We start from the raw sequence: 16,010 nt of genomic DNA on the forward strand, positions 1-16,010 counted from the left end.
CACAAATTATTGTTGCAAAGTACTATATCGGTACTTTGTGCACACTCAATTCCCAATATAAAAGGCAAAATCTATACCCTACAAAATATATATTTTGGTTCATTAAAGGTCTTACATTTAATTTGTATTCATTTCATTTTCACAAATTTCGAAAACAGCTTAAATCTGCACTAGGTAACTTTCACTGTTCTGCCTTGGATTTGAACTTGGGTCTCTTGCGCAAGTGCTGACATTTTTATCGCTGAGCTAGTAGAGCTTGACTGCTTGAATTCAATTTAGTTTTGACCTTCAGGATCCAGAAACAGGACCGTGTCAAAGGTTGTGTCCAACGTAGACACAGGATCTAAATGTCGCAATAGAAAAGTAGGGAGACCAAATACAACCACCCCAATTGTATAAGTTATATTGTATTAACATACTGTACTCTTCCATACAGATTGACCGCAATGAAAATAAGCTGCTGGCTTTCTTGCGTTTTATACTTTTGATAATGGTGTGACAATGTATGTATTTTACATATGTTTATCATCAATACAGAGGTCAAAGTCAAAGGACAAAATAAAATGTTATTCACAAAATTAGATATATAATAGAGCTTTAAGTAACTGATCTACAGGATCACAACATGTTGAATCTCGACAAATTGTGAGCTTGTAGATTGGCTATTTCCACTGTGAATACAGGTGTGCCTTGAGATTTTCAGTTGCCCATTGCCTTGGGCACAAAAAGTTTGAAAACCATTGCTCTACATCATACAGGGTAAACATCATCCTACAGTATAATACTTGTGTATTGTGAATTGACAATACAATGGGATGTTTCTTTGAAAACTGCCTGGGGTCTCGGTGACAAAATGATAAGGGGGCTGTGAGAGAAAGAGAGGGGTAATGTACTCTTCTGCTTGAATGGAGTCGGATGGAGCCACGTAGTTGCTGGGGATGTAACCACTCTCTCCTGTCGTCAGGGAGCGAGCCAGCCACCAATCCCCTTCCCTAAAGCATAGAGGGAGGGGGAGGGGGAGGGAGAGAAGGAGAGAGAGAGAGAGACAGAGACAAAGAGACAGCGAGAGAGAGAGAGATATGACAACCTTGATGACGCAAATTGACTAGGACAGCCATAACATCTTTCGGTTCATCCAGAGGTCTAACAATTTATTCCCCTTTGAGAGACATGCTTGAACCCCTCCCCAACATACAGTAGTGCTGTGACTGCACCATGGAACACGAGGGGGTCTGCAATCATGCCAGAACATTCATTCTGTACGGCTTGACGAAAATAACATTTTCAAAACACAAGATATCAGTTTCCTATCGTTTGATGGTGAAGCAAGTGTCCAATCGTTTGATGGTAAAGCAAGTGTCCCGTACGGTTGTCCAATACCCAATTAACACACCCATCTACAAGTAAGTGCACAGTGTGATTCTTGCTGTGAAGACTAGAGCGACAGGTTGCTGGGAGAGCAAAGAGATTAGCGACCTTTTATTTCACAGTCCTTGGTGTTCATACCAACTGCAACAAATCATCAGTGACCCAAACTTACAAAAATACATAATTCATTATTAACCACTTAAGCCCTAAGGTAAAAAAAAACTGTTTTATTTTGCTCGCAACCGATAACTATGTTTGTGAAAGCACACTGCAGCACACACTATGAGCACCATCAAGTGACTTCCAAAGATCACTACCATGGTGATGGGGGCCAGTGAGACTTTTTACTACATTTTATTAAGTGTTAGTAGTACTAACCTGAAGCTGTACTTTCTCCTAGGAAAAACCATGAAGCATGAGAAAGAGAGAGAGAGAGATAACAGAGACAGCAGACACATCAAAACACAGCAGAGAGACACATCAAGCCAAGCTGCAAAGCAAAGACCAGTGGTTCTCAAACATTTTCATATCAAGGACCCCCACGCATTTGGCATACAGCCCCCAAGCAGAAAGGATTTTGTGCCAGGAACCCCAATAAGAGAAGATGTGTGTTGTTAAAAATGCACAATTCCCCCCCAAATTCCCCCCCCAAAAAATAGCAGATCTACAAGCTCACAACACATCACATTGTGACTTGTTGTGAGCTTGTAGATCAGCTATTTTCAATTAGGCCAAGTATAAAATAGTAATTATAGAAGTGGTTAAACTGTTTTTGATGCTATATTGACTAATTTAGCTGGGGACCCCCTGGAACCTATGCACGGACCCCTGGGGGTCCCGGGACCACACATTGAGAACCACTGGCATAGACAGGCGGGTAGAGGATCAGATTATGCAGCAAAGGACTTTGCACTGCAGTAGTGCTGCATGGCATCAACACAATATCACTGGCTGCTGGCACCTTGTCTTTTGACAACTCTGTCTGTTGCAGTATTATTCACAATATCTTGTTTATTGATATGTTTTAAGCTTAGATACCATTATTAATTCTATACCATTTCGGTTGCTACATCATGTGGAAGACAGAGAATAACTTTGTTTGTTATATGACATTTTCCTTTTCTTATAATTTTTTAAACTGCAATTCATGAAAGATTGTACGGATAATAATTTCACTTACATCTGTTGATGTGACAGTGACACGACACATAATTGAAAAAAAAAACTCCACAAAAAAACTAAAAACTAAATAAAACAAACATGCATGAAATCAGTGAATTAAGTCACTGATTGAATATACAGTTCAGATAACCCTGTTTTACTTGAAGGGATGATGGTTGAGATTAAAAGTGTGTGTGCAATTTTATTCTGTGACATGGCCAGAATGTTTCCTTTGGTCTCCTCTCATGCACAGTAAAACAGAAAAACAAAAAAACAACAACCAAGACTTCTCCTAAACCCCACCATCACCTAACTTTCCCTGTGTGTAACTGATATAAATTAAGTCATTTCTTGGGTGAACTAGTCCTTTAAGGCAGCCGAAAGGAGTTTCAAGTGGGCCCTGATCCAGAAAAGGTTGAGAACCATTGTGCTAAAAGGATTCATTACAGTAAAGTGAGTGATGTCATTTTCTGAATTTACCTGAGTGGTCTAGCTGTTCTGTTATTTGCCTTTACGCACTTAGTTATTAAATAGGTGTTACTAATGTTATGACTAATGAAACATTTTGCAAATCTTTCAATACTATTTTTTTTAAGCGAACATTTGTAACTAAAATCTTTGCTTCTGGGGGGTCCCTTGGAACTAAATATTTTGAGATGGGGGTCGGCGGCCAAATCCATATCATTTTGGGGGTCCTTGACATGAAAACGTTTGAGCACCACTGATATTATAGCAGCATGCGTTTTTCAGAAACCAGTTAGGATTTAGAAGACATTTGTAGATGCGTTCCCGGATTGAATGAGTTAACTGTTGCACCCCTATTGAAAATCTGACTCATGTAAAGCACTACAAAGGGGTCTGAAAGTTAAAGGAGCCAAAGTCATGATGCTGTCAGCCCCCTAAGTGGAACAGAATGCATTATCAGAGTTACATTCTGTTTCTTTCTACTCAACAGATGGAGAGAACCAGACACTGCCACACTAACCCGCTCATGCTCTCACTCTGTGTGTGTGTGTGTGTGTGTGTGTGTGTGTGTGTGTGTGTGTGTGTGTGTGTGTGTGTGTGTGTGTGTGTGTGTGTGTGTGTGTGTGTGTGTGTGTGTGTGTGTGTGTATACACTTATCACTATACTTGTGAGGGCCAAATGCCCCCACTACTATGGTAGAATTACAGAAATAGACATTGTGAGGACCATTTTCCTGGTCCTCACAGGAGGAATGGTTGTTTTATGGTTTGAACTTCAATTTCTTTTTTAATAAAGCATTTAGTTAGCTTTTTAGGTTTTAACCCCTTGGTTTTCTTTGCCACCTTGCTTGTTTTTATCTATTCATTTATTTTTAAGACAAAAACTTTGTTTTAGATTGTTTTATGCAAATGATTTTATTCTGTACTGTAGCACTTTGAGGTTAGTTCAAATGTAAAGTGCAATGCAAATAAAATGTATTATTATTACGGTATTATGGAAAGATTCAGGTTGGGGTTAGGGTTGGATTAGACATTTAGAGGTCAGGTTTAGGTGGGGTTTGGGGTTGGAGTTAGGCCTATGCCTGATTTATACTTAGTTGCGTGCCCGTGTCATGCACTGAAAATAGCACATCTGCTCATTGTAGATCTGCTATTTTTGGCTTCAGGATTTGGTTTAATGAAATGGCATTCATAAAAATCGGCATCCTAAAACGATGTCCTCGCAAGTACAGTAAAACAGTGTGTGTGTGTGTGAGTGTGTGTGTGTGTGTCAGTGTGCACTCATTCAGCTCAACAAGCTTGTGTGAATGGGTGTAAACATGCGTTGGCGCATGCATCTATGAAATTGCTCATTTAGATTAATCTGCAAGCTAGATGACTCTATCTGCATCTGTGCCTGTGAGTGTTTGTGTGGCGTGTGAACTCGAGCTTGATGTCTGCCATCCACAGAGAGTAAAACAGACAGATGCTGGTTATTTCTTACGTGTTGTTGACGATTTGCAACCGGTCGCCTTTCTTGAAGGTCAAATCAGATGCTGTCCGTGACTCATAGTCATACAGAGCCACAAATGTAGTGACACCTCCTACAAGACCACAGAGAAAGAAAAAAAAACACTCAAAACGCTGGCTTATGGAACAAAGCTACTTCCCCTTAAAATACTGTACATATGTATAAACACTAGCAGTTCAACTTACACAACAAGGCTGGGCAATATATCAATATTATATTGATAATCATCTTGATATGAGACAAGATATCGTCTGGGATTGTGGATATGGTAGCATCGTGATATGGCATAAGTGTTGTCTTTTCCTGGTTTTAATCACTTAAAAGGTAGGGTAAGTGATTTTCTTTGGTTAAAATAAGTGATAAATAGCTCTATATTCTGATAGTACTCATTGTTATAGAGTGTTTGTTCAGTGAAAGGAGTCTCCTTGTCTCTCCAGCTCTTTATAAAACAGAAAATGCATTTTCGTTTCAGTTTCATTTCCAATTTTATCCAATCAGTATAGAGAACTCAATCAGGATATAGATTAAACAAGTGAAATTGGAAGTGATGACACTAAGAAATTAGCAGGCAAATTGGAACTGGAACACTATAAAAATGAAGCTCAAAAATGGGTACTTTCTCCTGATTGGCTGAGATTTTGACACCTACCGGAAAATGTATTTTCTGTTTATTAAAGAGCTGGAGAGACGGGGAGACTCCTGTTACTGAACAAACACTCTATAGCAATGATTACTATCAGAATATAGTGCTTTAACCTTTTAACAAAATACTTTTTGTTTTAACCCAAAAATATCACTTACCCTACCTTTAAGCCTCATTAAGCCCTATTTACTTTCATAAATTGACAGATTCAATGGCTAATCTGATGCGACGCTTTGTGAGCTTGTAGATCTGCTATTTTTGTCATTTTTGAAAATTGTAAAATAAATACAAAAGAAAAAAATATATATTATCGCCACAATACTATATTATAGTCACAATATTTATAGAGGGATTTGGTCCAAAATATTGTGATATTTGTCCATATCACCCAGCCCTGACTGAAACACTGGCTGAGGGAACAAAGCTACTTCCCCTTAAAATGTCTCTACTGTACATCATTCACAGGCCAACTTTCACACTATAGGCCTTCATAATGGTTTCCTTTATTTACAGTGGCATAATCATACACAGCAGCAGTCATAAATGTAAACACATATTACTGTCGCTCCATTTCTATAACACAATTGGCAAGAGCCTAATGAGACATATTGACGTTTTACACAGATGGCGCCTGATCGCCCATGAAGGACAAAGTCATTGTATCTATGGCTTAACATTTCGTGTGCGAGTGTAGCTTTCTATCTTCACCTTCTAATGAGCCAACAAGCTGAAACTGGGAACTCTCCATCCATTCATCGATCCACTCACTGGACGCACGGGAGAAACAAGACGACTAAGCCGGAGTGCCTGATCGCTCCACACGGTGCTAAATTAACCTAACCATCTGCCACGTCTAGACGCATTACAAGCTAATGTCTTGCGGTCTAATTTCACACTTTTCTAGTCTGAAAGATGTTAGGAAAGTTTTTTTTGTTCCATTAGTCACACAGAACAAACCCACTTCTCGTTTGACTTTGATGCCCACGATATTATTATATCATTGCTGTCAGGCAACTTTTTTAATTTTTTGGTAAATTGATGCCCTACGCCTACGTCATACAACAGTGTCATGCTAACTACCGAAAATAGCCAATTTACAAGCTCACATGTCACTATTTTTGGAACATTTTGAAGGTAAAAGTGTGTCTGTGGGTTTTTATAAATACTGAACCAATGAGAAGTAAACAAGAACAGAAAAGTAACAGTTTTGGACATCCAAGGTTTCAGCTGGACAGCAACGATATCATGCAGGGTTGACTAAAGGGTTATTCACACTAAGCACTATAACTATAACTATACAAATATAGTTTTAAAAATCGTTCTAAGTCAAGTGGATGGCAGAGTTCACACCGACTATAAAAAAAATACAATGGTGAACAATATAGTTATAGTTCTCAGTGTGAATGGCACTTTAACGCTCCAAAGAGCTGCCACAGAATGTAGCTGTGGGCAGTTTCTCTGTCCCTCAACTCACACAAGTTCAATTCAACCCGTTTCCAGACTGACACATTCATTTCTAAATTATTTTACCAATAACTCATGCCGAAAACATACAACAGCTTCATGCACTTTATTCAAGTCCATGTTAACTTGAACCCAATTGTCTGGGTCCGTATTCCTGGACACAATAGCAGATCTACAAGGGCACGTGTCGCATCACATCGGCTATTTTCAGTGAGATTTGGTGTTGAGGGAAATACTACCGGACCTAGTATAGAGCCCTGGAGGACCCCAGTCAACTAAGTATATATTGTGTTTCAGTGGTTTAAAGAGGGTGTTTTATATCTCTATGTGTGATTGATCACCAACACCTGAATGACATCTCTTCAATACTCACTTCCCCCATCACAGCCACTGCCATTTCCCTTTCCCTTACTGCAATTATTCAAAAACCCATTTCAATATTCCCCTGTAATACAACCATCCCGCTCCCCCAGTGCGTTGCAATGCGTACCTGCCAGGGGCCCTCTATGAGGGGACGTGACTGTGCCTGTGTGATCCACCCCTCCAAAGAGAGCCATTTCGGGAGTGTTGGACGGGGCATGCTGGTGCTGCCCCTGGTGCCCTCGCCTACCAGTCCCCACAGCGGGGCTCCTGTTGGGGGTCTGGGTCTGCTGAGAGGGGCCCAGGTGGTGGAGGTGCCCGCTGTCGGAGCCGCTGCCAATGGTGCCATCTAGACTCATGGAGCGCTGGCCCGGCTCCTTGGGCTTGCTCTTACCCGCCCCCATCTGCAGACCTGGGGGTGGAGATCGGACAGACAGTAGGTAGACGGAATTATGGACAACGATGCACCCCGTTGTGAGCTTAATTATAGATCAGCTATTTCCACTATATTTTTATATTTAAGTTATTTGTCATATCTGCCCTGTGCATTTTTTCTTCACGAAGCCTAAAAGCCAAACAGAAACGTAATTTTTATTTACATGTTCCAATGTTCCATGCCAAAAACACAATGAAATCTGTCCCGGACGGCTGGCGTAGCGGTCCGGGCACCTAGCCTGACAGTGTGTCGCGGGTTCGAAACCTGATCCCAACGACCTTTGCAACATGTCACTCCTCATCTCTCCTATTTCCTGTCAGTGTACTGTATCCATCAATAAAGAAAGAAAAAGCCCCACAAATATCTTTGAAAAACAAACAAACAATGAAATCGTTAATCACAATTATTTGTGGGACAATTCATTGTCAAGTAAAATGTCATGATTGTGAGAGCCCTACTTAATTCATGTGATTCAGTCAGTTAAACTGTGTCTGACTGTAGCAAGGGGAAGTTGTTGTGATGGCAACTATTCATTCTCTTCGCTGGAAGAAAATTCCTCTATAGTCAGCTGTTAGCTGTGCAGTCATTCTTTCAGGCCATCCCTTCCCCCTCCATGAACATCAAAACCAGAATGTAAACATGAACCCTTACAGTTCCATCTTTACAGAGACACTCAGGATTTTACTGCGTACTACTGACTGAGTATCCTTGGAGTTCTTCCAGGCTTGTTTGTGACCGTTTAGAATGCAAATACATCTGGGCAGGGCACCTTGAAACAGCCAACAACACACATGGTTTATAGATTCAAGGTCATGCCGTCTGTTGAGTCAGTCTGCTGTGAATCAATAAAGATCTGCTCAGGAAATGAGGATTCAAATGAAGGCACAGTGGGCTGGAATAAAACAAGTATAGTGATGCTACCACTTCCAGCAGACAAGGAGAGATATCTTCCATCAGTCTATTCCCTGCTTCTCATTTTTCCACACTGAAACAAAATGCCACAATTATGGCTTTTGGATACATAAAACACGTCCATTTCCTGTTAGCAGGGGCTCGGTGCTTACAGCATCATGTTCAGATGTGTCGTTAGAGCTGGGTGATATGGATACAATTACCGGTATATATTCATGATATTTTTCTTGCCAAATACGGTACCTCAATATCAATATTGTGACTATATCTTCTTGTGACAGTGATAACACTGTATAGGTATACACATATATTTTTCAAACGTTTCACAAATAGTTGATCTACAAGCTCACAACGTATTGCATCACATCACGGTGTGAGCTTGTACATCGGCTATTTTAACGTTTTATTTTATTTTATCGTAAAATAGGGCTTAAGTGATTAAAACCTGGAAAAGACAACACTTTATGGCACATCATGATATTACGATATCGAAAGCCCCATACGATATCTGGTCTTGTATAACGTTATCTATATAATATTTACATGTTGCCCACAACTTCCACAACTATGGTACAAATATACACCAATCCTTCGTCCTACGTTCTGAGGTGAGTGACACACTGGAGTAGTAGGCCGTTTCCGGCCGGTTGAAACAGAGCCACAGTCACACACATGGTCTGGCGCTTGTTCCATTTGTGAATGGTGGCCTTCTCTGTTCCAGACAGAATTGATGTGGTCAACATGCGTGTGAGCAGCTGTTCCGCAGCCCCCCCCACACACACACACACACAAGCGTGAAGGCTCTGCCTGACACCCACAGTCTCTCCCACTCAAGTTTTGTTTCACATCCTTTTTTGCAACACGTGAGTATATATATATACGTGTATGTGCGTATGCAACGCATATGTGCAATTTCAACACACTTGTTTTGACTGTAAAAAGAACACGTAGTAGGTGGGTGCTCTGTATCAGTGTTTCCCAAACAGTGGGTCGGGACCCACTTTTGTGGGTTGCAAGTAAATATCCCTTTTTTCACATTTCCTACAAAAACAAATTCCATTTTTTTTTATCCCAAAGAATTGAATAAAAATACAACTTTTTCAGGAAAATGTATTTTCAAAATGAATTAAAAAAAGTTCCATAAATGTAAAAAAAGATAAGGAAAGGCTCCTGCTGAGTGGATGTGTGGGCAGAGCATTACGTGTACAGTACGTGGACTGTAGCCCACTGAGAATGTTATGTGCCAGAGTGTGTGTGAGTGACAATTTCAAGCTTACATGTATGAGCATGCAGGCTTTGATTCACCCCCTGCCAGGTTGTGATAAGCCCCCCAGTTGGGGTTAACGTATCCCGTGATGAGGCAACTCTGACTCACACAGAGATGAGCCCAGAGTCTTCCTGTTTGATATATCCGTTTACAACGTATACAAGTCAAATCAATTATTTGAATTTTGACTCGGTATCGGCACTTATGCAGCTCATGTGTCCCAATTTTTTACCTTTAACATCTTTTCAAAAATAGATCTACAAGCTCACAAGTCATCGTGAGGTTGAGTAAGATTTTATTGATTGGTTAAAAAAAATCAAGTTCAGTTCATGCGTGTATTTTATATTTACTTGTTTGCTTGTTCATTGTCTAATCAGGTCTTAAAATGAAATGTTCTTTTCATATATTGAAGTTTAATATTATTTATTTTATTATTAGCACATTTCTTAACTTTTGTATACATCAAAATGTACGTTTTTGTTTGTTTCTTTTAATTGAAATGTTCTCAAATTAAAACTTGAAAACATCGGTAATTGGTGGGCTACTCTCCAAAATTGGGACGCAAAAATCTGCATCCCGGTCCGGCTCTAGTTGGAAGTATCCCGTGAGGCAACTCTGACTCATCCAGAGGCCTGCAGAGCAAGACGGGTCAATGCGGGCAGGGCAACGCGCTCCATTAGGCCAGTCAGCCAGGATATCGCTGCATCAGTAATGGACTTGCATGGGCTTGTCTGGTTGGTACTGCCCCCAGCTACTACTACTCTCCACTCTGGAACACAAACACCCTGTTATTTAAGGACAAAGGTTATGGGCTGGGGGACGCCACACACAGTATGACTCAACATGGTCTGGGGGTCTGTGACCAATTCATCATCACGCAGAAGGAGACCATCATGCAGGAAATACTTAGCAGTCGTCTCTTAGCAAAGATACAGAAACAATTGAAGAGTTGTGTTAATAAATGTGTTCCAAAATTAGGAATATCCATTTATTATGACAGGTAATTATGTTTCATATTACGTTAGTTCTTTTTGTTGAACTATCATTTCTTTTTTTCAAATGATTTAATATCTTGAATAAAGAAGGTGCAGGAGCAACTCGGACGATTGGAGCCTTTTTTTTTATCTTGATAACAGGGTGCAAAGCACACGTTTCGATGACAATCATGATTTAATATCTTATTTAAGGAATAAATAGCTCTTTATGTAGGCTACATGTGTGCGCCGTGCTATGATTCTACTGAGACTACTGTGTAAGGGCATCATGTGCATCATGCAACAATGAACACGATTTTTGGGGGTGGAATACTCCTTCAAATGTATGTTCCGTCGTACGACAGTGTCCTGTGGTGAAGATAGTAGATCTACAAGCTCGCTCGTTGTGGGACACCATTGTATGACTATGCATGCATCAGGCTTTATACAACTCATTTAACATCCTTTGCTCTGCTATGTCAGTTATTTCAGCCCGACCTCTCTTCAAAGTGCTGTCCATTTGGACTGTTGGCCCTTGGCATGTTGACTGTTGAAGGAAAGGCTTTCCAGAGCAGTGGGCTTTTCTAAAGGTCTTTCCCTAAGGACTTAAGCAGGGCCTATTAACGCTGACCTTGCTGCCTCACAAGCACCAGTATTGCTCAGTGACCTATAGCAGTGAGACAGGCACAGAGCTATAGAAATCAATTGAAAGTCAAAAAAGGCAGTAGTAACAACAGATAGGGAATGTAAACATGCAGTAATATAACTACATTTTTGGGATCAAACAGTGGTCAGTTACAGTTAAATCTATATGAATGAACTTGAGAGGTAATACAGGAAAATACCAACGGTTCTCAAACAGCCAAACACAGTCTACAGCACTGGTTTTCTCAGAAGGTGGGGTCCAGGTCCAGGGCCTAAATAATTGATAGTCAAGAACCAAATAGACCCTTATGGGCTTGTAACTCAGAGTGTACAAAATAAATTGAACCAATAGCCCCTTATGGCTCCATTTGGTTCCATTTGTGCAATCCGTGACCTAATGCATTCAAACTGGGGGTCCTAGAAATTAAGAAGTTTAGGAATCACTGGTCTAGATACTGTACACTAGCCTCCACTGGAAGTTCACAATTTGTCCCCCCACTGACTGTCTTAACTACATCAACCCTAGTGTTCCTATTTTGGGCATGTCATAAAAGGCATTCAGCAAAAATAGGCTAACATTCAGCACAGAAATTGCAGATCTACAACCTCACAACGCAATGCGTTGGGAATCTTGTTGATCGGCTAATTTCAGCAAAGAGATTTGGTGTAGAGGGGGAAAAACTTTAGGAGGGGACAAAGTACAGACCCCTGGGGTACCCCAAGTACAATAGGGCTGGGCGGCATCTGGCATGACTTCAATAATCACAATTATTTCAAACTTTTGCCTCGATTACAATCGGGCTCTAGTCCCATGTCCATGAGTTGTCGTTCACCAGGAGCCAGTGCTAGGAATGTGGAAGGACCAGAATGCACCACTCCTCTGAATGCCAACAAGCCTATACACAGTAAAATCCTGAGTGTTCATTTCACTCTCTTGACAGTGTAAAAATGTAATCAACTGGACATTTGAGTGTCCATTTGGTTACATTTTTACACTTGCTCTTTTACAAATGGATAAACTGATACAAATGTTACTGTGCAGGAAGGGAGGGGGGGAAAGGAGATTGGGTGCTCTTGCTCTATGGTGTGTCTGTGCTTTTACGCAGGGACCAGTATCACATTCATCTCAGTATAGATGCCCATGATTCTGCCTGGCATCAAGAGCATCAAAGCTGTGAATGCAGGGAAAGAGAGAGAGAGGGGGGGGCTGGCTGTCAATGTGATTAAAGCTGCATGGTATGGAGATGGAACGTTGGGTGGATCTGATCAAAAACCCGGGAGAATAAAGACTTCATTCATTGGCTGCTTCTCGAGCGGGTTATTTACCCCTAGTAGTCCCACAGTGGAGTTCAAGAACACTCGAGCTGAAGGAGTTCACTTAACTGCTACTCTAACCTGTGTTTTGCTGTGAAAGTGTGTGAGGGTGTGTATGTTTATTGACGGTGTGTGCACATGCCTTAGAGAGATAATCTGTAGAACCACCTTGGCATGTGTATGAGAGAGAGAGAGAGAGACAAAGGGAAAGAGAGAGAGAGAGAGAGAGAGAGAGAGAGAGAGAGAGAGAGAGAGCTTGTAGATGCCTTAAGTAATGCAGGTTAACAAAACAGACAAGTCCCATTTATTATTGTCAGTAGTACAGTAGTGAGGTACTGAAACTGAAATAGCATCAGCTTTGATATCATCAATATTTCCAAGAAGACAAATAACATCTCCTTTTCTCTGTCCCGAGTGTAGATTCCTTGAAATGCCTTGCTCAAGGGAATAGCAGGAGGCAGAGGATGGTTTGTGGAACCAGAAGCCCTTGAATAATTTGCAAGTACTGCAGAGTCAGATGTTGTTTGTAATTTCACCATAATAACAATAATAATAATAATAATAATACACCCATCTGTCTATTAAAAATAAGCACTTTTGCACTATCACTACTATGTGACAGACAGTGAGTCATGGTCAATTTCCGACCAAAACCAAAACCACAGCTTTCAGTTCACCTTTTAATAACATGCAACCAAACCCTTTATTTATACCACTATATTTGAACCACTGAATTCTTCTTTAAAAACAACAAAACCCAACCCCCCTTCTTTTATCAGAAATAGAAGTGCTCTCTATTTGTCACATTTGGCCGTGACAAACTCCACTGAGTCATAACAGATTGTAACTGTTCCCACTGTGCTGCAGCAAAATAAGAATATTCAGCCAATGTCTCTTTCTGATAGGACAATTATAATACCAGTCCTTGTTTTTTCCTCTTTCTCTGCCCTCAGAGGAAGCACACATAACATAACCAGGGAGAAGAGAGAAACATTTGTGCATAGAAGTGTTATGTCCAACCTAGCCATGGTTCACATGACGGGTATGACAGTCATGTTTCAGGGCTATGTCCAACCATGAAATTGAGGGTCACGTGAATGGCTATATAGCTTACATGGATTTGTAATCCTAAAGAAACATCACATGCACACACAATTCAGCTAAATATAACCCGGGGGTCACAAAGAGCATGCACATTAAAATCTTCAGTGTTCATTTAACTCAGAAGAGTGTACAAATGGAACCAAAGGGATAGTGTTACCACTAAGGATTTTATTGTGTGGCCAGTTTGCTGTGAAGCAGGTCAAAGAAATGCACTCAAATGATTTTTTTTTTTTTTTAAACTGCAAGTGTAAAGATTTTTTTGTAACAACTAAACGAACACTAAAGAGGTTATTGTGCAGAGCACACGTCCAGTAGTTTACTGCTGTCTGAACAGCAGTGTGAGACCGTTTCCATGCTCTTATTCTCCTGGATCATTAATCGACCTCTTGCTCTCTGGGAAAGTCTCTGTCTGTATCTGGCTGTCCCATCTAATTGTCCCTGTGCCAGTGCCACACACAGAAAATGACAGGCAAAGGCACGCCACGAGGATGAGAGGAGAACACAATAATGTGTGGCTCACAGCTGATAAACTTCCTTCCGTTTCTGGTCCATCTCTATAAGCAGCAGAAGCAGCAGTTCCAGCTGCCAATTATAGTTCTAGAGACAATGAGGAAGGACTGTGGACTGATTAAGTCTTCTTCCACGTAGGAGGAGGAGGAGGTGGAGGGGGGGTCTTTTTAAAAGGACACAGGAGGAAGAGTATTGTTCTAAATTGAGCCATCCGGGATTTGGGGAAGATGAAATAAAGACGCCTATTCTGGCAATGATAGCAGATGATTGGTGTAGTACTGTAGACCATTGTCTGATTTCAAAGGACATGGTAATCAAAGATAGTAGCTTACAAATGATAGCATATTGTAGCCTACACTGTAGTGTAAGTTAACTAATGTTAGAATACCGGTATTGAACGATAGAAGTGAAAAAAAGTTCACAGGCCTGACATAAAAAAAATATATAATATTACACCTTTCTCTTCTGAATGAGTAGGCTACATTATAATGTTATGATGTAGGCTACTATGGCCTGAAGGCATGTCAGTTTCTAAACCATTCTTTATGGACAGGTCATTGTAGTCATGGGAGTACATATATTTATGCCATTCCTAATAAAAGGCCATTTAAAAAGCATATTTCTATATACAAGTGCCCCATGACAAAGCCCATTGTTTACATTAGCCCTGATTTATTCAAATGGGGCTTCCTATGTTTTTCCTCGCCCCAGTACAGTGTAGACCCAATTCCAGCTCCCTATGGGGATCTGTTGAAACTTGGCCAAAGACCATATCTAGCCAAATATAAATCGATTAACCATGGATAGAATTAAAACGATATTTGTGCGGGATTAACGCCGGTTGTTTTCGGGAACGGGACGCTATATTCTAAGAAGGGGTGGGGTAGGGGTGCCTATAGCAGCTGTCAAAATTACGCTCTTAAGCATCAGAGAGCATTACCAAAAAAAGCAATTACACCACTACATGCTTGCCCGTTTCATATTCAGTAGGATTTGTAAACGGTAATGCGACAGGCGACATATGTTTGTTATCGTCTGCAGCCCACATACAGCGCATATGCGGCCTGATGAATCAAAACAGGTGCTGTTACAGCTCCATTTTGAATCTCGATGGCCAGTGTGGTTATTTTGTCTAAACTATGCAATTTTTCCGCCTGTATTCATGCGTGAGAAAGAGTCGGCCATTCAACAATTCCCAGTTGTAGTAGGCCAGTGGTTCTCAAAGTGGGGTCCGGGGACCCCCAAGGGGTCCTTGAGGGGGTCCCTCCCCAGCAAAATGATTGGCAGTTAGTAACCAAATGGACCCTAATGTCTGTAACTCGAGTGTACAAATGAACCTAACGGGTCCATTTGGTTGAATTTTGTACACTCTCAGAGTTAAATTAACACCGATTACAGATTGGGGGTTCCAGAGATCCAAATGTTATAAAAACGGGGGTCCGTTGCCTAAATGCATATCAAACTGAATGGGTCCTTTAAGTTAAAATGGTTGAGAATCACTGTTATGGCTGTAAAAACCTTCTCATGTGGGGGTCCCTCCCTGGCGTATCTTTTCAAATGGGGGTCCGCGGGCTAATATATGTCAATTTAGGGGTCCTCAACACTAGTGTAGGCTACGCATCTTATGAAAGACTGTAAAATCGTCAACAACAACGTATAGCCTGCCAGCTGTAGCCCACAGCGGCACTGGTCAGATGAAACGTTGAATGGGTTACATTGTTACCTTGTTTCATTCACAGTCCATAATGGGGCTGTGAATGAAACAATGAAACAAGGTAGCCCACTTCAAAGAGACATCAAATCGGATCGGACACAATTCATTCGTAGAACACACACAGACACCAACAAAAGGCCCCTCATGCTTACATTCGTAACGAT

At 40.9% G+C, this 16,010-nt stretch overlaps 1 protein-coding gene across 3 annotated transcripts in view; it reads right to left on the reverse strand.

Annotated features, from left to right (window-relative positions):
• LOC311049562 (proto-oncogene tyrosine-protein kinase Src-like) overlaps nucleotides 1-16,010 on the reverse strand; it is a 28,318-nt gene that overhangs the window by 11,883 nt on the left and 425 nt on the right. The window contains exons 1-4 of one of the 3 annotated variants that reach the window (XM_084063203.1): nucleotides 15,999-16,008; nucleotides 7,101-7,382; nucleotides 4,477-4,576; nucleotides 894-992 (exon numbers count right to left, since the gene is read on the reverse strand). In XM_084063203.1, coding sequence (XP_083919329.1) covers nucleotides 894-992; nucleotides 4,477-4,576; nucleotides 7,101-7,374 — 473 coding nt within the window. In that variant the 5' untranslated portion in view covers nucleotides 7,375-7,382; nucleotides 15,999-16,008. Of the gene's footprint in view, nucleotides 1-893; nucleotides 993-4,476; nucleotides 4,577-7,100; nucleotides 7,383-7,569; nucleotides 7,611-15,998; nucleotides 16,009-16,010 lie in introns of those variants that run through there. The other 2 variants (XM_084063204.1, XM_084063202.1) reach the window with 2 other exon arrangements.

The sequence above is a fragment of the Gymnoscopelus microlampas genome (assembly GCF_963454915.1).
Source record: "Gymnoscopelus microlampas genome assembly, chromosome: 7".
In the NCBI taxonomy this organism is placed as follows: Eukaryota; Metazoa; Chordata; class Actinopteri; order Myctophiformes; family Myctophidae; genus Gymnoscopelus; species Gymnoscopelus microlampas.